The 24,830-nt window shown below is 37.3% G+C and overlaps 1 protein-coding gene across 1 annotated transcript in view; it reads left to right on the top strand.

Moving 5' to 3' along the window:
• ARL15 (ARF like GTPase 15) overlaps positions 1 to 24,830 on the top strand; it is a 398,974-nt gene that overhangs the window by 193,086 nt on the left and 181,058 nt on the right. The window contains exon 4 of the mRNA XM_081826124.1: positions 4,142 to 4,350. Coding sequence (XP_081682250.1) covers positions 4,142 to 4,350 — 209 coding nt within the window. The remainder of the gene's footprint in view (positions 1 to 4,141; positions 4,351 to 24,830) is intronic.

The following is a 24,830-nucleotide window of genomic DNA, read 5'->3' as shown; positions in this document are numbered from 1 at the left end:
GATTGATTGGATCTCAGATTGAACTCTTAGATGACCAAAGGCTCCTTACAACGTTTAGTAAGGCAGTATCGGACCCTCTCTACTGTTAAGATACCCCTTTGTTTTTTAATCAGTGTACAAAATACAGGCCGGGTTTGAGTTGGGTGTTTAACCTTTTTATATAACAATTTAAATGACACAAAGCATGCACTATTCAGTAATTAAAATGAGTGGCCCCAGACCACTGTTTGATGTGATGTCCTGTGTTATGTTACTCCCTTTGGACTCCGTTTGTGGATGAGGAATATTGGGATGTGGACATCAAATGGGTGTTCTGAATTCTCCCAGTTAGGCTTGCTTCTCAAAGCATCTGGCAGCTGGTTAATGACATATCCATTTCTCATTTTAATCTGGTGGCTTAACTAAGATCCACTCAGCCAGACTGACCAACTTTATACAACCCTTCGTCCCACTGCTGGTTTCCTGGGCCCTAATCTGGGTTTAGGCTGCTGCTGACCAAGCCATTGGGCAAAAGGCTGAACTGGAATTTCGAATTCCAGGCCCAATGTTTGTGATGAACATCAGAAATGCTAAGATTGGGCAGATAACTGTGTGGTAGCAGACTAAAGAAAAGGGTCTTTGCACCATTAATAATGTATTATTCACATACTTTGTCATAGACGGGACATTTTAAGGAATTATGACATTTCTTTTTGGGTTTGTTTCTACCAACACAATCATTGGACTCACCATCATTTTGTCTCACTATTTTCAGGTGTCTTATGTGCTCCTAAATGTGGCAGATGGAAATAGTTTCTTGTTGAAAGAGATGAGCCTCATGAGTTGGATTTTGAGTATGTCCCACGTATTTCCAACGGAAAAGTTCCATTGGAATATGCAACCAGTATTCTTCTCTTTATATTTGATTCTCTGCACACCCTCTTAATGCTGTGGCCGTATTGATTCCCTCTAATGTATTTATAGGCCTTGTTGTAGTTATTATTACTCGAAAGAATTTGAGGATTTGATCTAAAGGGAATAATGGATTTTTAAATATTTCTTCTGGTTCTTGCTCAGTGACTTGTATAGAATAGTACTTCATAATACTATTCATTGAATTAATTGGCTGGAAATGTTCTTGGACATGTTCCTACTCTGAGCATTAATATATATAGGCACCTAATACCTTTTATTCTAATAGGTTGCTTCACCCCCCCACCCCCCGCCTTGGCTTATGTGGTAATAGAGTGTTTTGCTTAGTTTTATCACCTTCCCAGTCAATGATCCTTCTCTTTCAATCTCATGAGACCTAAATATATATTTTAGATGTGTAACCTTGGCCACATTATGTAATCGTTTCATGTCTTAATTTTATTATTGGTAAAATGAGAGCCATAAGAATACCTGCCTCTTAAGATTGTCAAGGGTAAATGATTTAATACATGTAAAACACTTAGCAGAACCAACATTTATTTTGGAACTGTACTTGGTCAATTGCAACTGTTGGTTGACTATGGATACAAAAGTTGGGCAAAATCACGGAACCATTTTGTGAGCATTAATGAGCTCTATGGAATTTACAGTAAAGCATGTTGCATATGTTAGATGAAAATTGTGTGCTACACATCCTTTAATAAAATTTGTAATAAATTATGTACAGATATGTACATGCACAGTATTTTTGTTTTAAACATTTACCATCAGGTAACACTGCTGCTACTTTTGCTCCTCAAGCTTATGGATGGTTCTCTAGCATATGGATAATGTCTGGATGTAGCTTGTAGCAGATGCTGTTGGTATCCTACCCAGATCTCCTTTACTGGGCCAGTGCATCCATCTCCCAGCTGCTGCGAGTATTGGCTGCTAATAACTCACACCTGTACCCTTCTCCAGAGGCCTGCCCTTGGCTGACCGTAATTGCCTCAACTAAGTATGTCTGGGAGAGTATGAGATCACATCCCTACCCCCTCCTGTTCCCTAGGGTGGCTCATAGCCAATGACTGTACAGGGGTATAGCAGCCCAGCCCCCTTGCCTTTGGACTGGACAACTTCTGTGGTTTAGTACATGCTCTAGAGTTCCTCAGTGGATCAAGCTGAGGTTGGATTTCTGAAACCGTATCTTTGCCTAGCTCCTTCCCAATTCTAGCTTGCTTTTTTTTTTTCACTCCTGGTTTCTCCTGATAATACTATCTGTAATTAGGCATTCAAGAAATGCCATCTCAGACTCTGTTCCTAGGGAACCTGGCCTAAGGTGTTGCTAATTTCCATGCCTCTGTTGTTTTCTTAGTTCAACCATCACTTATGCAACTGCCTACCTATATTAAATAATCTCTGGCTTAATTTCTTTTGCTTTGTTTTGTTCTGCTTTCTTGGTTGGATGTTACCCCTATTCATATGCCATGTCTTTACATATTGAAGGTTACTCAACATTAACTGTCCTTGATCATCTTATATAGCAGGTTGTTTCAGCAAAATATTATGGCAAATACCCTGGATTTTAAAATCTGAAAATTAGTTTTAAATCCTGAGTCAATTATACCTCCCTCTTAGGGTGGTTATAAGAATTATATGAGCTCTTCTTTTGAAAACACCTAGCACTGTGCCTGGACCTAGAAAGTGCTTAATAAATGGTAGGTGTTTGGTAACTACTATTTTTGAAGAGAATTGCCCAGTCCAGTTGAGATGCCACCTCTCTTGCTCTCATCCCGCTTAAGGAGTACCTCTCTCACAGGGCTTTATTTATTTATTTATTTATTTTCTATTTCTCACAGAAAAATGTGGGCTTCTTAATGTCATCCAGTGGTGTGTTGGCCTTCAGGGGAAGAAAAGACCTGATGATAGCTGTTGTTGATTTTGATGGTGAAAATATTCCCACCCTGTCCAGTTTCGAGCTTCCAGTATGGTGTCCTTGAACACAGAATTGGAAAGAGATGCACACGTTTGGCCGTTGCCAGTTAGTGCATGCTGACTCCAGTCCTTAATCTCTGTGCCCCTAGCACTTAGCACAGTATATTCAATATAGGAGCTAAATATTCAATGGATGGCTAACATGTAGTTACTGAACTTAAGGTTAAGACTTGATCGTATGCACTAAATTGATGAAATACCTTTATCTAATTTTTGTTGTATAACCAATAAGCCTCCCTCTCCATCCCCTAACCACACCCCCCCATACAAACACTGCCTGTGCTATTCATGAATTGAATGAAAGTAAAGGAAGCAGTCATCATGATGTAGTGGGGAATGCCCATGCCCTCCCTGGATAGGTTGTCTACTCAGATGCAAATCTCAGTTTTGTGATTGACTAGACATATGAATGGGGATTACTCACTTCACCTCTCTTGGCCCCAATTTCCTCAGACAGTTGGACTGGACAGTCTCTCCAGGTCTTTCTAGTCTCAAAATCCATAAAGCCTAATTAGTGTATAATTTCACTTCCTCCTTCCCTCATTTCCCTCATTCCTGTACTGAGCTTCAAGTTATATATTGTGCTGGATATTGGGAATACAAAGAAGAATAAGACGTGGCCCTGGCTGATGAGAATCTCAGTGTCTTTTGTGAACACCCCGTCATACCAAGGCCATGAGGATGCTCATTGCCAAATGGGTTTATGCAAATGTATCAAGATTTTAATTCATCACAAATTTCAGCACTTTGATACATGAAGGTATTGTGCTAGTAGTTTTCACTTTCTAGATGAAATTAAACAAGGCTGCCCTGATCAGCAAGCAATTCTTTTAGAAAATATCAAGCTAATGTTCATTGTTTGGAAAAAAAAGCCTCTCTGAACAGCTAGGTTACACTGCTCTCTGAGTTAGGCTCAGACTCAATTTATAAAGAATGGAGTTTATTTTGGGCTAGTAAGCAAAATCTGAAAACATTTTGAGTTTGAATCTAAAAAGTATCCTGGTTTTTCTCACATATTTTGATAAGAAAGGTATGAAGAATGACTCCTCAACTTTGGTGTTCTTCTTCAAGGCTACATCCACTTGTTGGCTCTCATGCCTTTGTTGTCATCAACCATGTTTTCTGCACTTAATTTTTAAAAGCTACACTGGTTTCCAGTAGGAATTACTGTTGAGTGTTCCCAACAGTACTGTTCAGTGTTTTTTCAGTTTCTGAATGCTATTTTTAAAAAGAGAATTTGTTTTGTTTTTGACAGGGGCTGATAATATCCGGAAATATTGGAGTCGCTACTACCAAGGATCTCAAGGGGTAATATTTGTATTAGACAGTGCCTCTTCAGAAGATGATTTAGAAACTGCTAGAAATGAACTGCACTCAGCTCTTCAGCACCCACAGTTATGCACTTTACCCTTTTTAATATTGGCTAATCATCAAGACAAGCCAGCTGCTCGATCAGTCCAAGAGGTATGTCTCGTTAACGTGACAACTCTTTGTCTTGTCTGTTGCACTTTTGCTGCCACCTTGGAATCTGAAAACTTGCCTATAATTAGGGATATGCTGGTTATGTTGTTTTTCCACATGAAACCGTAATTTTCTTAGAAAGTAGAAAGACTATATCGATCTATAGAAATTATTGTTTATATATCTTTCTCCACGTGGGAAGCATAGTTTTTTTTAAAAAACTGTTCAGTGAAGTTAGAGGACTTATCTGAATATTTTTCTCATCTATTTTCTCATCTGAAGGCCTGGTTATTGAACATTTTTTACCCTGCCAGCTTACTTAGTTCATTCTTTTCTCCAGCTTTTCAAGGAATGCATCGTGCATATTACCATGCATCATTTGCCCTCAAATGTCATGTTCTTGTCCCTCTGAAATGCTCACTGTTGACTAGAAGCAATGAGTCCTATTCTGTAACCAGCCAGGCTGAAAATTGATGTCTTATCTTGCAAGTTCCATGCCACCAAATACGCTTTAATATGGACCCATTCTTTATCTTCCTCATTTAATTTCATTTCTTAGCTTGTATCTCACCTATAAAAACATGAGCCTAGTTCTGGGGGGAAGAAAAAATTCAGTGTCTCACCCAGCAGAGTTTCTGATTCATGGATGCTAAAGGAATAACAAAGGTGAATAATTTTTTAAAACTTGAATTGTAGTGAATTTTAACCTAAGCACAGTGAAATATACTTCTCATGTATTCCTTTACACCTGTAACTTTCAGAATAGGTTTCTCCCCCTCCTTTAGAAAATTCTGTGCTTCCTTTACTGACTTCAGAATAAGATAATTAAGAGGAACAGCACTACCCTTTAGTCTGAAAAATTGGATGAACAGTCCAGGACATAAGATGTTCTAACTCCAGACTTCTCTCACACTTAATGTGGGACCCATTCAAAAAGCTTTGTTCCTTCCCTGTCTTCTCATCAGTAAGATGGCAATAATGCAGTTTTTTTTTTTTTCTTAATAAATGAGTGGGATGATTTTGGATAATTCACTTTGAAGTTAAAAGTACTAAGCAGTAGAAGAGGTACTACATAGAGAATTTTCATTTAAGTTTTAGGAAAATAGCAAAGAAGGCAAGGGTTTCTTATTAAATAGAACTCATCTATCCTCTGTTGCTTCATTCAGCATTAAGTGGTCAGCAAGCATCTTTTCCCTTTTTAGATTTTGTGAAATCTAGATAATATTAAGTAATTAAGATAAAAACAAAGCAATGCAAATCTATTCAGAGAGTCATTAATGTGCAGATCTTCAGCTTTGTGGTTGTGGTGCCTCCTGATTTGTTCTTAAGGCTTTGGGTAAATCTTTTAACTTCTCAGCACCAGTTTTTCTGTCTGTAGAATGGATGTAATAGTATTTAATGATGGGTAGTTATGAGTGTTATATTCGTTTATAATTATAAGGTACTTGCTGAAAATGCATTGTTCTGAGATTCATTGTGGGAAATATAGGTATGTATTAATACAAATAGACTATAATGTTTTGTACATAAATAATATGTAATACATCTATAATAAAGCATATGAAATACATATACAAGTGACCTTATAACTTCAAATCCCTTTTTCAAGTTATTTACAATAGCTGATTTTTTTTTCCTTTTAAATTTAAGGAACTGTTTTCCTTAGACATAAAATTGAAACTAATGTTTTCTTGAAATCAAATTCACAACTCAGGGTAATCCTCCATAAAAATTGAAGACTGTCACATCGAAGAAAGGAAGCTTTTAACAATTAATTGCTCTGGAATATGCTTTGCATGTGTTGGCTAGCTATCTTTCCTAGGAAATGGGCAAATATCTTTTTGTGATTCATCTTTTACTGAGACAGAGACTATAAATGTAGAAAAAAAATGTAATGATTTGAAAATTATTCAAAACTTGTATATACTGGAATATGTATGACTTTGACTTTCTATTTATATCAACTTTAAATGAATTTTCCTCAAAATTTTTACTTGTGGGGCGCCTGGGTGGCTCAGTTGTTAAGCGTCTGCCTTCAGCTCAGGTCATGATCCCAGGGTCCTGGGATCGAGCCCCGCATCGGGGTCCCTGCTCGGTGGGAAGCCTGCTTCTCTCTCTCTCATTCCCCCTGCTTGTGTTCCCTCTCTCACTGTCTCTGTCAAATAAATAAATAAAATCTTAAAAAAAAAAAAATTTTTGCTTGTAATGGAATTTGCAAATACCATTTTGAGGACTGCTTAAGGCATTTTCCCTATGGTTATATAAACACAGACTGTACAGGTGCATGTTAACATTTTAGACTTTAATTGAAGACTTGGGCAAATTCAATTATAGATCTTGAAGTTTGTCGAAACATAATGAAGTATTCATACTTTGGATTTGGCAAAGAAATGGAAGCTGCTTCTTTTACTCATTGCTTGAATGAGAAAGAGGTTCCTCAGTATAGTAATGTTATGATGCCTTGTTGAAGTATCCCCAGAAATGTTTTAGGGATTAAATCAATATCTTATTAATAAGTTAGCATAAAAGTGAAATGGTAAAAACTGAATCTTAAACTTTTAATGAATGGTAATCTCAAAATGGTTGGGAGGAGGCATGGGTAGAAGAGGGGGTAGAAGATTAAAAAGTGAAAAAACTTACATGTTATTTGAAATATGTTTAGAGGTGGTCATCTGTTTACTACTCCTCCTTTCCTTATTACAAAGGTATTACGTGCCCTGTGCTCTGTTGCTTTTAAACATTTTTATTCATTTGTACCTGCTGATTTGTGTGCACTTTGTGTAATTTCCAAATGCTAAAAAAGATGAGTTTTTACTTTGCAAAATACCTGTGAGTCTGAGGCAAAAGTTTGTTCTTACAGAATCAAGGAAAATGTATTCAGTTTACTAAAAGCACTGAACAAGTCTTTGATGCAGTTAAGAAAAGACGAGGAGTCATAAGGGCTCATTGATTCCTCCCTTCCTCCCATTGAAATTATTACATTTTGTGCTTAATGCATTATGTAAAAAAATTGCAGTTATTTATCCTGTCACTTGAGTAAAACTTTAAGAATTCGTTTATCACTTAATGAGGATAACAGGATATTGAGTTCAGAAACTGGTGAGATCCCAAGGAGAAAGTTGAATTATCACTGGGATTGCAACAGAGGAAGAAAATCCCAGGAGGTTGTATATTTAGTCCCCTCCTCTGCTCTGAGTGTTGGGATGTTTGTGTAGAGGAGTTAAGAAAGGAAGACAATGGTTAAAATTACTTTGTAACCCACAGACAGAGGGCAACATGCCCAATTATTTTGTTACCCTTTTAGAATGCGACTGGAGTCTTGTACATTGCATAGTTTGCCTTCTATAATAAACCTGGTAATGACCTGTGTTTAACTTAGAATTTTAAGATTTTACATTTTGAGAATTGATAGTAGAAACATGTTTCTTAACAAATAATCTTTTTTTTTTTTTTTAATAGCAAAACACTGGGAAAAAGAACACCCTTTACATACTGTCTGAAAGCCAAGCAGTTCTTGCAACAGATGTTTGTTGTATTCACTTTGGGGAGGTGTAGTTACCACAGTTTTCCAGAGCTTGCTCCTATCAACTATGTTTCTCTATAGAAAGTATAATATAAAAATCTATAATTAAGTCAAGGGGCCCACTTGATTCATTAGGGAAAATTCTAGTCCAATTCAAATAATAAAGCTCTAAAACAAGAATCATCTTAAGGGTAAATAGGTTGGCTTTTTATTTGTATTGAATTGTAATTGTATCTAATTTGTTTTACAACTCCCATAGGAGAGCATACTTCAGTTCTGAAGTTATTTAATAGATCAGGAGGATTTTATGAGAAGTTAAGTTGATAGAGTAGCCAATAAATGTAATCCTATTTTCCCTCTACACAGTTGCCGATTGGGACTCGTTTACTTCCTAGCTTTTTAAGATCATATTTTTGTTTTATTGGGCATTACCATGTCTTATAAAATGACACATTTTATCAATGTGAAAGAAACAGTTTAACCTTTTAGCAGTCTAGTCTGATTGGATATTCGTACATGTCCTTAATTCAAAAGTGTAACTTTTTTAGAAATAGTACATCAAATACTGAGTCAACTCTGTCAAATATTTTTGAACTCTGTCAAATATTTAAAAATGTGGAACCTGTGAAATAAAGATTTTTGAAGTGAAATTTTAAGGTCAGATTACTCTTTTGGTTCCATGCCTCATTAATTATAGCACAGGAAGACCCAGCTTTTAAATTAGGATGTCAGCACTAAGGTTAAAATTTGTGATCAGGCATTTCTCAGTTTTCTTGTAATTGTCATTCAGTTTGTTACCATGATGGTACATAGAAAGTGGTGTTTATTGGAAAAGAACAAAATATAAATGTGAGAAGAGTGTTTGCAAGTATGTCTATGATGATATAAACATTACTGTTTTAGCCCATGTTTTGTTTTGATTGTAAATATCCATATTTTTTGAAAAATACTTTTCAATATTCAGTGTATTAGGAATACTTTATCTAGTTCTCACTTCTTAGTCTATAGACATCTTCTGGAAGAGACTGCTAGTATGTATTTCATATTTGACCACTACATTGACTTACAATTCTTGTTTATAGATAATTATTTCTAAATTGTATACTTTTTCTCCTTCCTACAAAGGGGCAGGGAGTTTGGAAGGATTGAAATGTTTGGACACGTCTGTAAATAGTAAGACTCTCATTTAAAATTTTCATTCTATATTCATACTGCTTAACAGTGGAGTGGTGTGTTTTGTTTTGGTATCTCTGAAGTAGTGAATATTGTCGCTGATTTTACATGACAAATCTTTTATTGGAAAATACAAAGCAGCATTTAAGTCACATAACATACTTAGTTTATTATTACTCTCTGTATATGGAGAGAAACGTGTGTGTGTGTTTTTGTACAATAATGATTGTAAAGTGCCATATACTTTAAATCTTAGGAGTCTTCCAAGTATCTTGACCTGTGTCTTGGCAGCATTTTAGAATACTGATTTGATTTCACATGGAGCAGTGTACATACCTATTGTGTGAGCAGTCTGAAAATTCCCTTATGGGACGTATACTTATTCTAAAATGATATGGAATATGAATTATTTTTTTGTCCATTCCTTACAAATGTACTTTACTCTGTTACAATTTAATCTTGGGGAAACAATGAGAGGGTTTGGAAATCTGTTTTCCGTGGAATGACTCCGTGATCTCCTGAAAATGTTTACTAACGTGCAAGAGAAGCTGAAAATAACCATCCTTTCAATAGTTAGATACATTTATAGTAATGACACTTTTGTATTTTATTTTATTTATTTTATTTATTTTTTTATAAAGATTTTTATTTATTTTTTGACAGAGAGAGAGAGACAGCGAGAGAGGGAACGCAAGCAGGGGGAGTGGGAAAGGGAGAAGCAGGCTTCCCTGCCGAGCAAGGAGCCCGATGCGGGGCTCCATCCCAGGACCCTGGGATCATGACCTGAGCCGAAGGCAGACACTAAATGGCTGAGCCACCCAGGCGCCCCGACGCTTTTGTATTTTAAAGAGCAACTTTTAGCTGAATACCAAAACAGAATATTTTATTGTACATTCATGTACTTACTAAATATGCACTCCTTGAAAAAAATGAATTTGTATATTTGATTTCATCGATTCTAAATCTAGCCACTTTGATCTTACCATTCAAGGGAACTCATATACCTGTATTTCTTGCCCCCACCAAGCAATAATCATGAGAATGTGCCCTACCTACTGAAAATTAATAAAATTCCCATTGACAGGTGGTACATCAGAAAGGTCCATCCTATCGAGAAAATTATTTAGGTGGGATAACAAAGTATAATACATTTTAAAAACAAAACAAGAATTCATTATGTTCTCTTATAAAACCCCTATTCCTTTCCACTTTCTTCTTTAGTAGCTCACACGCATATCTTTGTTTTCTGTAAAGCTGGCAAGTTTTGGAACCTCTTCCAATTCTTACTCTTATTTACTGTGCACATCCAGACGTTTCACTACACAATTCTCCCACCTCTGCAGTACCTCTCAGTTTCCTGATTGTTCACATCCCCAGATCTCCCTCTTCCCCCCTATTCCTCAACAGAGACCATTAGGAACCAGATTTCATATCTTCCATGTTAAAAACCAGGACTATCTTCTATTTCCTTCTAGAAGCAAGTGAAACGCCACTGATCTCATATGTTCGTGTGCTTGGTAATTGAATTCCCTTCTCTTTTCTCACTCACGTTCAGCTACTGCTCGCAATTTCTGTTGCCCTGGGAAAACCACCTAACGATTATAGGTGACATCAAGAAGTTTCCCTGAACATTGAAGGCGGAGCTGGGTGTCCTCCTCTGACTTCCAAAGCCATCTGGGCATATCCAAATCATAATACTAGCATTAATTGCCTGTAACTTTTCTGTCTACCCCTCAACATTGTAAGCTCCTTAAAGGACAGGAATTCTGGCTTGTATAAGTCTCTGTGCTTAATTATATGTCGTTGGGATGAGTACGACGTTGGAGTCTTCCGTACGTGCCTGTGCTTTCCTCCGGGCTTTAACGTGATCAACTTCATCCAGGTTGCTTACCTCCACCCAGTCTGATTCCTGTTTCCTCTGCACCAACCCTGACCTTTGAATATTACTCCTAAATTGCATCTTCTGTGAAATCTCACCACTCTGACCCTGTTAATAGTTTCTCAAAGCTTTAATCCTCTAGCTACCAGATTTACACATCTTTATTTTCATGTGTATTTATGTACTTTTCTCTGCTTGTCCACTTGAGGACCTTGCTTATAGTAGGTTGCTGTTTCCTTCCCAAAATCCTTCGTAGAAAGTGGCAGGACGTCTTGACTGAACGGTATTCCTTTAATATGTTTTTATTAATTGCCTGTATTTTAAGTATATAGAGTTTATTTGGGTTACTAGCAGAGCAAAATTTACTTTTTATATTTCTCACATGGAGACTGGTATATGATGAAGCTCTTTGGGCACATAATTGAAATGGTTTTAAAGCAATAAATTCAATTTATTAAGAACAAATCTAGCTTTGTCATAAAATTGTTTTACATTAATGAAACTTAAAGGGTTTTTTCATTTCTTACATTTAACATTTTTCTTTATATACGCAAATATTTTAAAATAATGAGTCGTAACTATACAGTTAGACTTTGACTTTCTCTTTCTGGGTCTTTTTGTTTTGTTTTTTTGTTTTGTTTGTGTTTTTGTTTGTTTGTTTTTTAAAGATTTTATTTATTTGACAGAGACAGACAGCAAGAGAGGGAACACAAGCAGGGGGAGTGGGAGAGGGAGAAGCAGGCTTCCTGCCGAGCAGAGAGCCCCACGCGGGGCTAGATCCCAGGATCCTGGGACCATGACCTGAGCCTGAGCTGCAGGCAGACGCGAAACGACTGAGCCACCCAGGCGCCCCTCTGGGTCTTTTTTGAAGCAGTAGGTATTTGAGTGGTTGTGGTGATGAACTTCACCCTTTTTTCAATTTTGTATTTTGTAAAGATCAGTCTTTTATTAACTCTCATTCAACAAAGCCAACAAATGATTCTGAAGCAAAAGTTTACAGAACAATTTCCTTGGCCCTAGTTCCACTTATTTATTTACTTATTTCATTTGCAAAAGAAAACTCAGTTTACTACACATTCCATGGTGTACAGAGTTAATAAAACATTTGTTGAGTTAAATGAATTTGAAAAGAGACACATGGTTAATGTCAGTAAGGTGCTTTGAAGATAAAAAGCACAATAAGCGTTAGTTATTATCATTATGATAATTATTTTCATTATTATTATTACATAGTGTCTGCTTAAAAATACCTTTGGTTACTCTGGGATGGCTGAGGCTAATGAGAGGGGTTACCCTGCTGGGTTTTATCCAGAACTAAGGAGTTGAGACATAATGAACTGAGGTTTTGGGTTTTTGTTTTTTTTTAATAAATCAAGAGACAGTTGTCCTTTTTCCTAAAAATAAAATAAAATAAAATCTTGTAATGCAGAAGCATTGGAACTCGTTTTGAAGAGTTGGAATGTTATATAATCTTGAAAAACGGTATTTGAGGAATAACTGCAGGTCCTCTGAAGGGCTCTGAAAACATAGGCATTGATTTCTAACTAGTCAGAACCCTTTATTTCTTAATTAACTAATTACAGAAGTTGTATAGAGCTCAAATTTATAATAAAAAAGAGAAGAGGGCATAATTATGGGAAGAACATGTGAAAGCTTAATTATCACAAAAATGAAAAATTATATCTTTGGGAAGTTATCAAAATGTAACTAATTGCATGAATTAACTCCAATGAGAATATTTCAAGGAGGATTATTCTTTAGAAAGACTTTAAGCCACATTCCTTACAAGAAAGATACTATAACGATCGTCATCACAAATCAGAGAAAAGGAAATACTGAAACATTTTAACAGGCATCTGTATGAAAGGCCACCGTCCATCCAGCCTCATAATCAGGAAGACATTAGTGACATGTCTGAAGAAGACATTCCCTAATATTATTGCAAATTAAATAAGAAAAGACCTCAAGAGAATGAAAAGAGAAAAGGTGCCTGGAGCCAATGAATTACAATTGACAACCTAAAGGCAGTTGAAGAACCAATTGCCGGAGTGATTGCGAAGCTATTCACAGTGTGCAGCAGACAGAGCCCAGCAGAAAGCTGGAACAATGCCTTCAGTTCGGCGATATTGCTTCAAAAGAAGGGAAAGAGGGGAACGGGGAAGAGCCACTGACCCCGAGACCAATTTCCAGGCAGCTGCACAAACTATATACTGTAATGAAAGGTTTTGGCCAGTAATCACAGCAAAGCCAGACTCCAGAAAATCTAGGGAGCCAGCAAGGTTTGTAATGAGGCAGACATCCTTCACTTAAAGCAGGGAAAAAAAGCAGGTAAGAAAACCAGTCGATTTTTGGTAGTGGCTTTGAAAAGCCCTGCTCTATTAACACAAATATGAAAATCACAGATTTTTGGCCTTTCCTTGAAGACCAAAAACGTGCAATGAAAGATACCTGTTTTCATCTTTTGAGATGAATAGAATACTCTGCTCCTTAGAAACTGGAAATTATCTCCTTGCTGCTTTTGTTTTTCCTCTACCTGTGAATCACACGTGCCTTTGTTGCAACAGTGAGCTGGCCATGTGTGGTGGTACAGACCGTAGGCTGCCAATCGGAAGTAGCCGCTCTTCCAGTGTACACGCGCGACGCTGGTAGAAGTGAATTAACCCACCCCTAAGTACTTTGGCTATGGAACCTCTTTTCCCTTTGGTTGACGGGTAATCTAGAATCTCTTTTTCTTTCTTTAGTAATATCCCTTGATGTAGACATCCACGTTCAGCCACGACTCTAAGTATTTACATAAGACCTTGGGAGAAGAGGGGTATCGAGTGATTTCGAATGAAGGCACTGTATAGACTTCCAATACAAACGAGAAGTCTACTGAACTAAAGCAGCATCTCATTTGCAGAGACCACATAGTTCTCCCCTGACTGGCCTATTAAGATCTTTGCTGTGTTTGATGTCACCGTATCCAGTAGTGAAATGGAAATTACCTTCTTGGCTAGAAATTCTGAAATCGAAACTTGTACACATAAATCTCTGACAAAATAAAATGACAAGTTTTATACTAAGTTATAAAGGAGCAGTCAAGTAGGGTTTCATTTTGTTTTATTTAGGCTTAGAATGTAACATATTACAGGGTCTGGATTCATTGTGCTAAGCGTGCTGTGCGTAGATTGAGTTTACTTTCATTCCACACCTAAAATAAGCATGCTCTATAAAGAATGCTTAGGTAGTAAACCGTCCCATAAAATAACTGGAATTGTTTTCTTCAGTGATAAGTGAAACCCACTAAACCTTATGGGAAGAAGGTTCTGCGTATGAACCGTGAAATAATTTGGAGGTTCCATAGAACATCATAATTTTAACATGTAGAATTTGTAAAATATGATTTATTTTTAGACTGTGGTGATGACTAATAATTTGTCGAGCCAAAACAAGTCTTTATTGAAAGGGGCCAGAGTGGAAAATCTGGGTAACTTGCATATAGTTTAGACAAGGAGAACAAAGAAATAATGAAACGAAAATAAGAGCTTGGCAGAGGAATCCTTCAAGAACAGCTGGTTGAAGAGTTAACAATTGTTAACGGTGCTATAAAAGATTCTCTCATGATGCTTTCGCATATGAGAGACTGAATAATAATATGAAGACTGAATAATCATTAGAGGGATCCTCAAAAATAGGCCAAAAAAGATCTTGAGATAGAGGTATAATTCATATGCACTAAGTAGTATCATTATTACGGTTATTGTCATTATACAGAAGCCAGTCATTGTGCCCAGACAAATGCCCTAATTTTCCAGCATAAATTCTTAAGAAAGAATCTTTCTTATTACATATAAGAATATTTACATTTTACTCCGTTCTAGGATAGTGACTTACTGAAAAGGTAAGTCCAAATATCTGAATTATTTAAATGAGTGGGTAGAGATTCATTAAGTGTTAAAATGCATGTGTCTACATGTTTGGGGCAATATAAAGAGATGTCAATTTCCCATATTTTTATATGGACTTTGATGTTTTTCTTTAATTAAAGCTCAAGTTTGGACATCTTTCTGTTTTTCCTTAATTAATAATGACTTTTTAATGACTTTCATATTAACAAGCAAATTAAGCTTGTTTTTTAGCTGAAAAAGGGAAAACAAGACTTTAAGGTAAAACATGAGATCACCAGATTGCTTGAGCCTGTTATAGTTAATAGCAATTCTTTATTCATATAGTTATCTCTTTTATACTTTACCAGAAGCTTTTCTTTTTCTCTCATACAAGTCTTTTAAACTATATCAGCACAGTTTTCTGCTCTAGGGAAATATAGTCTTTAATGATTCTAATGCACAGTGCCCCTTTAATTATTCAGAACATTAGTTCTAGCAACATTGATGCAGAAAGTATGAGATATTTTGTTGAATTTGTACTAATTTCATATAAGGCCCTACACATTGCTTTTTTTTGGTAAGACACTTGAGATGAATATGTGTTTTTGTAGTTTTATCTGTTAAAAATGGAATACAAAAATTGTAATTCCTTTAGTACTTGTTCTTATTTGGATTCTAGTTAGTCAAGACTTTGCCATCTGGTTCTTTAGCCATAGTAAAGCTGAATTGAAAAATGTGCTATTAAAAATGTCATATTTCTAAGATGTTAAAGCAAGAGATATGGCTATAATTGCTGAGTTTACTTTCACTGAAATTATTTTTGGAATAACGTCTCTTCTCCAACTCTGCTCACAAATATGTACAAGTTTGTAATGAATTGTGGTTGACATTACTTGATCCATTCTCTGTCAATTAAGATTATATGACTACCATCCTGTGGAAAATGTATGCCTGTTGTTTGCATTTGGATCTCCATGGAGTATTACATAATCTTTAAAAATCCATTCATTTCAATTTTAAAAATCCATCTCATTTAAATTAATCCAAATGACTAATAAAACCACATAGTACAATTTTTTTAAAGATTTATTTATTCTAGTGAGGCGGGTAGGCAGGGGCAGAGGGAGATTCTCTAATCCCAAGCAGACTCCCTATTGAGCAGGGAGCCTGAACACGAGGCTCGATCTCTTGACCCTGAGATGCTGATAATGATAAACTTCTAGGTTGTTTCCGGATTATTGTGATTACAAACAAAGCTGTTGACAACTATCTTCGTACACGTTTCCTTGTGTATATATGCAAGCATTTCTGAAGTGTATATATGTCAAATTGGAATTGCTGGATCATAGGATATACAGACATTTAACTTGATGGGTATTTAACTTGGCACTCTGGGCTTAGAGGTGACAGACAGTAAGACTCTGAGGTCAGACCATCTGGATTTAAATCCCTCTTACTGTTGACCAGCTGAATAATATTGAGCAAAAACTTAAATCCATTTCCTCATCTGTAAAATGGGGATAATCCTAGAACCTACATCATAGCAAGTAGTGAGGATTGAGCACATAGAGTGCTCCGGATTAACTCTCAGCTCCTTAGTGCCTTTCCTCCTCCTCTGGCCAGGGTGTTAAGAGGATTAAATGGCCCTTCTACCTGTGCCTGGCATAGTGTCGTGAGTGTTTGTTAGGTACAGAGAAACGAGACAGAAAATGCAGTTTAGGGCCATATGCTTTTATACTTTGGAGAGTGCTTGAAGCGTAAATTCCAAATACCAAAAAATATATATACATATATATATATTTTTAAAAGCAATGAAGGCTTTAATCAACCCTTACAACTTTGGTTAGATTAAATTATAAGCAATCACTTTATTTTACTACCATTCATATAGACTGTGTTCTTGTCGAACTGTTTATCATTATGCTGACAAGATGCACTTTCTTCTGCTGTTGTGAGGAAACCAGGAAAATCAAATCTTCTGGAGATTTTGACTTGTGAAACTTGATAGTAAAGTTTGTTCTTTACGGTGTTCCAGATCATTCTGCCTTAATTTTTAAATTTGTCAGTTTTGCAATACTGTTAGTAGCTCTACCTCAAGAAAAAAAGCTAATATAGAAGGTTGTGCTTTGCCGGTGCATGGAAATAAGGGAGATGCTTGACAACCCGTGGACCTACCTGCAGGTTTCTAGGTTTCTGTGAGACCCCACAGAAGCCCAGAAATCTGCTTTTTGTAGCGTGTCACTTGGTGTGTTCTCATGATGTGATTGACAGGCTCGTTGTTCCCTCTCTTTGAAGGCCCAAGAGGTTACTCGGATTATTTTAGAGTGTCGTCGCACCGATTCTTACATTTCGATTTAAATGGAATCTCCTCAAGCCTTAAAGGTGAATTACTCTGCATTACTTTTATTGCTTTTCAAGTGTTTTTGAAAATATTTAAGGGTCCTCCTAAAAACTGGATTTCCTGGAGTGTGTTTTCTTTTGGGGGAAATTTTAAGGATTAGTCGTAGACTTTCCAAAAGCCCAAAAGTTAACCAGAAAGGACCTGATGAAAAGAAATTACTTAATTAGAAAAAAAAAAAAAATGAAAACCAGGCATAAGAGAAAACCCCTATCGTAGCTCTGTATTCCTTATAATAAATCAGACCTGTGTGTGTTTTTAACAAAAACGAGGGTGTGCTTTTTTTCCCCCTTCATTCTCTGTTTCTTTTGATCATTGATCTGGGTGACCCCACGCTCAGGGTTTTTTTTCTTCATTTGACATGGACAGATTTTTGAAGTATAGCTCTCCTTTGGGAACCCCGGGCAGTTCCACTTGACTAACCTGTGATCTAATGAGCAGTAATGCAGGGTTACAGTGGCCATTTTGTGTGCTTTGAGGAGGATGGCTAGACAGAGTGGGAGGAAGGCGATGTCTGCAGAGAGAAAGAGAGGCAGGGTGATCGAACAGTGTGAAAAAGACTTGTTAGCCCACATTAGTTTGCCTGATTTACTTCACAACAGGTCAGGAAAGGCCAGCAGCAGGGTTGGCGTTAAATTGCAAAGTTGAAAATCCCGGTATTTAGAAAGCTTTGAGATCTCAGAGTTATTAATTCCAGAGTTGGTTTTAACTCACCTTTGAGTTGCAGCACACAGGGTGGTGTCAGACTTTTCTTCAGTCTCTCTGTAGATTTATGAAATAATTTTGCAACCCTCGATTCTTGTTTAATGCTGCACACTTTAAACATCCTGTCATGGTTGGGCCATTCTCCCATGAGCTTGGATGTGAAAGAGAAGCCAAACACTGAGCAAGTCATTGCACTTTTTTTTTTTTTAATGCCTGATGTTCGACCCTTAATGAGGGACCCATGCTTTCCATTTAGAAATGTTGCAAGAGTGCATTTGTGAATTTCTTTCCTGATCATCGGAGGAAGCTCTTAAATTTGTCCCTACTCATCTAGGCTGATGTACTTTGATGTGGGTTTATGTGTATAAGCGTGCACATGTTCGTAGCTTGTCCCCATAGGGTACAGTCAGAGTCACTGAGAAAACCAAATTAGATTTCAGCATCCTTCCTTCTCCACCTTAAGCTAAACTAGTATATTTTACATCTCATTGTTGTTGATGCCTTTTATATGGAAGTGAATAGATGACTTACCAAAAAATCCCCCAAGTTCCTAGAACGTGTTGTCCAGCTTTTAAATGTTATTACAGGAAACTAAAAATGATTTTTTTTGAATTTGTAGTATTTTTCCCTTCACATTCAAAAGTCTATATATTACCCCAAAAAAGTATAGTTATTGATCACAGCACTGCTTTTGTTTGACTACTATTTCTGTAAGACTTGCCACTAAAAGGCATCTCCCTGTGGGATTAAAGAACAGTTGTTATTGCCAGCTTTTTTATTTTATGTGTAGAGAAAGAATATTTAAAACCCGTGTCTGAGATAGAAGTGGAAGCCCATACAAATGGTGGACAATGCCCCAAGCTCCATAATTGCTTCTTGCCTTGGGGCATAGAATGTATGTAGACTTAAATGTATTCCTTGTGCCCTGAGAGTCCTCAGAAGACAGATTGGCCTACTCTTTCAGTCCTGGTTCAGGTGCTTTGGCAGTGCTAAGGAGAATTGCTCAGTAGAATAAAGATACTTTAGGCAGACCAAATTTAAGCCTTGCGTAGTGACTTTATATGAAGACTTATCTGTAGAAACCCCTCCTTATAGATATGCCTGCCTATCTGCATATTGGCAAAAGGAAGCTTCATAAAGAAGAATGATACCTTGCTTCAGAATTTTAAGCATACTTTAGTGTTTTTTAAAATTAGTTACCTAATAAAACAACTGTTAATTCTTTCAACCAGTATTTTTTTGCACACTTGCCATGTACCCAAATACTGTGTAAAGAGATGTAAAGATGTATAATATGGCCCCTTCACTCCAGTCATGTACATGTGACCGATGATCATGGTATATTATGGTATTAGCCAATAAAGATATGTTAAGAGTACTATGGAAACACAGAAGAGACCGAAAGGAATAGGAACTACAGTGTGTTTCACATACGGTATATCTGGTAATTCTCGATTGTCCTGGGAAACAGGGCATTACTTCCTTATGAAATAATAAATTACCCAGGATTCAACTAGTGACCTGAATCCACGTCTCTGGACTTCAAGTTATTTGCTCTTTTGACTACACCAAAACAATCTCTTGTTGTAGAATTTAAAAAAGATTTTAAAAAATATATAACTTAATTTTCTTTTTCCTTTCTTTCTTTTCTTTCTTTCTTTCTTTCTTTCTTTCTTTCTTTCTTTCTTTCCTTTCTTTCTTTCCTTTCTTTCTTTCTTTCTTTTTCTTTCCTTTTTTTTTTTTAATCTTAAAGTCTTAAATTCTTCTCCTGAATGTTTCTTGCTACTTGGACAGGCCCCAGCTGCCAATTTGCAGATGAGCCCTTTTTACAAATGAGCTCCATTGGAGTGAGAGTAATATATTGAAGAAACTAAGCCAAGTATGTTTTTATATATTTGTGAAACAGAATGACTATTGTATTCCAGTACTTGGGGGAGAAAGTCTGCTGATTTGGGCTTAACTTATGTCCAGTTCATCTTGGCTTTCAGAAAGAACACAAGACTGAATTAGAGAGTCGAGGACACCAAAAGCAATTTCTGTAAACAGCTGACCTCCTCCCTAAGTTTTCCTGGCTGTAACCCACTTCCAGCAGCTTTTAGGCTCCATTCATATGTTTCTATCCATCGATTTTTATAAATGAGAGACAAGAAGGGAAGGTGGAAAAGAATCTTTGGAGACAGATGGACTAAGTTAAGAAAAAGAGTGGAGATCTAAAACAATAGGTCATATTTGGGGAATTAACCATTCCAAACAGAACAACAAATTTTCTGAATGTAACCCTTGATGTTCTTGAATGGGAAGCACCCTTCTCAGAGTTAAAAAGGTACGTTTGCATGAGATAATAGTTCCCTCTTTTAGTACCTATTATGAAATACTCTGCCACCCAGGTAACATGTGATGCAGGACTAGGCGGACTGGCATTTTAGATCAACTCCTCTGACCTCAAAGTGCAGTGGATTCCTTAAATTTTCCCTATCTATAAAATGCTGCAGGCCCACTGAAGGATAGAACACATTAGAGAGTATCTGTTAAATCTCAAAAGAATTCTGAGTCTTGATTATACCACTGTTTCCTTTGCGTAATAAAATGGCACCATATCTCTGCTCCAGAAGTAGCTGATGTTCTTGTTAAGAGGCTGCTGATCTGCCATTTATCGGGTTGGCAGATAATTCACTGGGGAAAGGGATCTCTGTTTTGATTACTGGTATAGATGCCTAGTATAGTTCCTCAAACATAGTAGGTGCTTGATAAATACTGTCAGATAACTCCATGTCTGTGGTGGGCCATGAGGTGTACTTGTAGTGATCATGATGGACCAACTCCCTTCCTTGGTGCACCGTTCCAAGAGGGCAGTTTTCAAAACTATTTTCTTTATAGTAAGCAAACAGCAACTTATAAAGATGGATAAAATAAAGGATACAAATTAAGCTAGCATTTCTAAAAATGCTTTAAAAATTTTTAGGAGGATATTCAGAGAAAATGGCAAGTCACTTAAAATACCTTTCTGAATTATGTACCCTGATACCTTTTTTGTTACGGTTGTTTTTATTTGTTGCGAGTTTCCAAGTCTCTGTGTGTGACTACTGAGCTAAAATTCTTTCATGATGTCCTATTAAAACAGAATCCAGATATTTCTGACAAGATTTTATAGAATTCTTTTTTTTCTGTACACTTTAAGAAATGGAAGCACATTTACTGTGTTGGAGACATGTGGCCATTTCTAAGGAGCTCTAAATAAAAGCCTTAGAAAACGAGTCACTGTAGAACTCAGAAATTTGGTGAACATCAAGATTAACTGGTATGACATTTGCTAAGGCAGGTGGTAAATGTCAAAAATGTATCTACTGGCCCTGTATAGCATATATGCATCAAGTCTTGAGAACCGCTGTATCTCTGGGGTAATCATCTGAAATGCCTTTCATCTGTTTCACTAATTGTTACACAGACTAAACCCTGTTGAGAAACCTTCACATTGAGACCACACTGAAAACACATCTGCGTTTAAAGATACAGATTTTTAAAAAACGTATGTGTATATGTATCTACATACACCGGAACTTAAAACAATCTGTTTTTATAGCAGACCCTTGATACCTATCAGGGTATATTCTAAACTTCCCTCCTAGAGAAGTCACTTAAATAATATATAACATTGATCCTTAAGAGAGGAAAGAGTGAGTTAAAGTCATTTCTGCACATTTTTCAGAAATTACTTCCATAATTAATATTTCAGAAGAGGTTTGACAGCCCGTCAGTCTTTTAATGGATAGAATATGTGTAGGAAGCATGCTTGCGCTGGAGACCTTTACACACACCTTCTGCCTTTGGATTATGAGAATCTGAATATCCACTAAAGTAAATGGTAGTTCTTTCTTGGGGAAAGACAGCAATCAGAGTTGCTAAATGTGCCAAAGTGTTTGGAGAGAAAGTCAGGAGGCCCCTTACAGCATCCTCACCCTGGGGCCAAATGCTGCCCAAGTCTTTTCAGTTCGTGTTAGGCCAGGTTTGGGGTGCTGGTTTGGTCTCAGAGTGAGCCCATCAGGATCCAGAGAACACCCTGGCCCAGGCATTTGGCCCAACGCCAGGATGTCTTTCATGTTTGAGTCGAGCTACAGAGCATGCACCTTAGAACAGAGCAGACTCCCTAGACGAGACTTCTGTGAGCGCTCTACATTCAACAATAGACACTATTCTCCGTGATTACCAAGAATTCAATTACATGTCCTTTTCAACACTGAAGGGCTGCATCTTTAACATCAAAGCATGGCTTTGTGTTTGTCCATCACTCATCCTTTATGAATACTTCCTTTATGTCTGCGTTTAAATGTGCCTATAAAATGTATGTATGTGTATGGGATATAATTATGAAGCAGTTAGACTTCAGAAAAAAAAAAAATGCCTCAGTGTGTATGAATGCTGTCTCCTAAGCACAGACTTAAAATTTATGACCTACTGTGTTGCAGAAAAAAATGATAAATGATATAATTTGGATCTATTTTCCTATTCAAAAATACATCTAGATTTCAAGATTTATGCCATTTATAAGATTTAACAGAGTAAGGAACAGCCTGAGGATCCTCTGGGTGAGGGTTATGATGGAGACCTGGTCAGAGATACCTCTGGTAGCCATACCAGCAAAGGAGAGGAAAGCTTGTTGAAGCCTGGTGCCTTAGTGACCTTAGGACTAGGGGACAGGGGAGGACTTAGGGCATCTAGAGATGAACCCTTTCAGGAATAATGCAAAGACAAAGAGGTTGATATTCCCTCTGTTTAAGATTACCATGAGAGGCTCTGTTATTATATCTCATTTCAAGCCATGCCTCTTTTCCCATTGAATTGGGCCTCTGGTATATGAGCCAGACACAGAAACCTTTATATGTGTTTTTGTGTTTGTTTTTTAATTTTTTTACATTTGTGTCACCAATCACCTATTATGAATTTGTGCAAGTAGCATACGTGTTTGTTTCATCCATCCATTTGTTCATTTATTCACTAACATGTATTTATTGAGCACCTGCTTACATAGTTCAGGCAAATAAATTTTATTCTTTAAAACCAAATGTCTTCATCACCAGAGGTACTGACAAGAATATGCCAAGGAGGGGCGCCTGCGTGGCTAAGTCGTTAAGCGTCTGCCTTCCGCTCAGGTTATGATCCCAGGGTCCTGGGATCGAGTCCCGCATTGGGCTCCTTGCTCAGCAGAGAGCCTGCTTCTCCCTCTGCCTGCCTGCCACTCCCCCTGCTTATGCTCTCTCTCTCTCTCTGTGTCAAATAAATAAATAAAATCTTTAAAAAAAAAATATGCCAAGGATTCTAAAGCCAAATACCAAAAAAGAATTCCAAGTAGGTTTTGGGCATCACTTGGAATAAATCTATAGCCTAGAGCTGTAAAAGGAGATTACTTTTGTATGTGTATTCTAGCCCTAAAAGTTCTGAGGTCAGTAGGTATAGATTCCATATCCTAGTGTTGTTTGTTTTAAAGCTTTGACAGTCTGTCCATTAGCCACATGTAAGTAGCTGGAGGCAGGGGAGGGAGGGGAATGTACGGAAATGTGTCTGGCTAGAGATGTCTCGTTTTCCAGAATTCCTGCCAAGGGCTGGCAAGCCCAGAAAGACAGAGGCCAGCACCACTCCCTGTCACTCTCCGCCCTCCGTGGCATCCCCCATCAGACGCCTGTTCTAGGCGTGACCTAGATTCCCTAGCTGGTGCCTGGGTCCAGCAGGGCCTGTTGCTTTTTTTTTTTTTTTTTTTTTTCATCCTGTTTCCTCATCTCTGCATCTCAAGTCTTGTTCAGCCATTAAGTTAAAGAAATGCTCCAAAGGTCTGTGCCAGAATGTCTGCCCTTCTCAGTGGCACATGCCCAACTGTCATTTGACAGGTGGGCATACGACCTGGGGAACAGTTAACTTCCCACAGCAGATGGAAGTTTGCTGGTCCAGGAGAAGGCCCACAACTGGGTTGCTGGAACAGATGCTCTGCAGACAGTCTCTGGATCTCTGTTTTCCTCATCCTCCTCTGACTCCATCTTCCCTGACTGCATTTGTAGATGTGAGCCGAGCTCTGTAGCATGACCGATTTCCAAACTTAAAATTTCTCTACTATCCCTCATGTTTGAGTAACCATCTCCAGCCCTTCCGAAGTTGAGAAAGAAAGTCTCTAAAAACAGAGATGAGTAGAACTATAGAATCTGAATAGTGACCTTAAAAACATAGGTTATGAAAACATTTATATCCACATTCGCCAAGAGGTGGTTTGGCTGGTGTTGGGAGTGTTGACACTTTAATTGGCTTTTTCACTTCTCGATAGCACAATTTGGATTTCAATCTATTTACAGTAGATGGTCATACATAAAAGTAGTACCTTCCAGATTTCCAAAGTGTGGAAGAAAAATTTCCTCTGTGGTTTGATACATTTCCTTGTTTTATTGCAAATAATTGAAGAAATGTGAAAGTGGATTCCTCTGCTTTCCAACCTAGTACTTAAAAATTTTAGAGGAAATTTAATCTAGTGAAACTCTTGTTTTTCAAATAAGAAAATACTAGTGTTTCGGTCCTGCCTTTCAGCCATAAACCATCTGCATTATGACAAATGACTCATCAGTTTTAGCAAAAGGAGTCTACATATGCTATCCTGTTATAGCCTCTTACAGGTGTGTTGCGGATGTGACCTGCAGAGTTACACCCTCCTATCAGGGAGGGTACCGCGGTAGACTTTTTATCGCAGCATTTGAAGGAGTTTATCATTTCCCTGCATCCTTCTTTCTTCCTTTGCCTATTGTGCAATACATGAAAAATGAAAAACCGTATAGGACATACACATGTAGTTTTAAAGAATAGTATAGCAAATCCCAGTGTCCTCACCACCCACATCAAAGAACAAACCACCACCAGGGCCTTTGCGCTCCTGTGCTTTTCATTTGCACGTGTCCCCCTGTC

Source organism: Leptonychotes weddellii, chromosome 7, assembly GCF_054177405.1.
Source record: "Leptonychotes weddellii isolate Sample4059 chromosome 7, ASM5417740v2, whole genome shotgun sequence".
In the NCBI taxonomy this organism is placed as follows: Eukaryota; Metazoa; Chordata; class Mammalia; order Carnivora; family Phocidae; genus Leptonychotes; species Leptonychotes weddellii.
The sequence above is the reverse complement of the archived record's forward strand: the minus strand, read 5'-3'. Positions and strand labels throughout refer to the sequence as shown.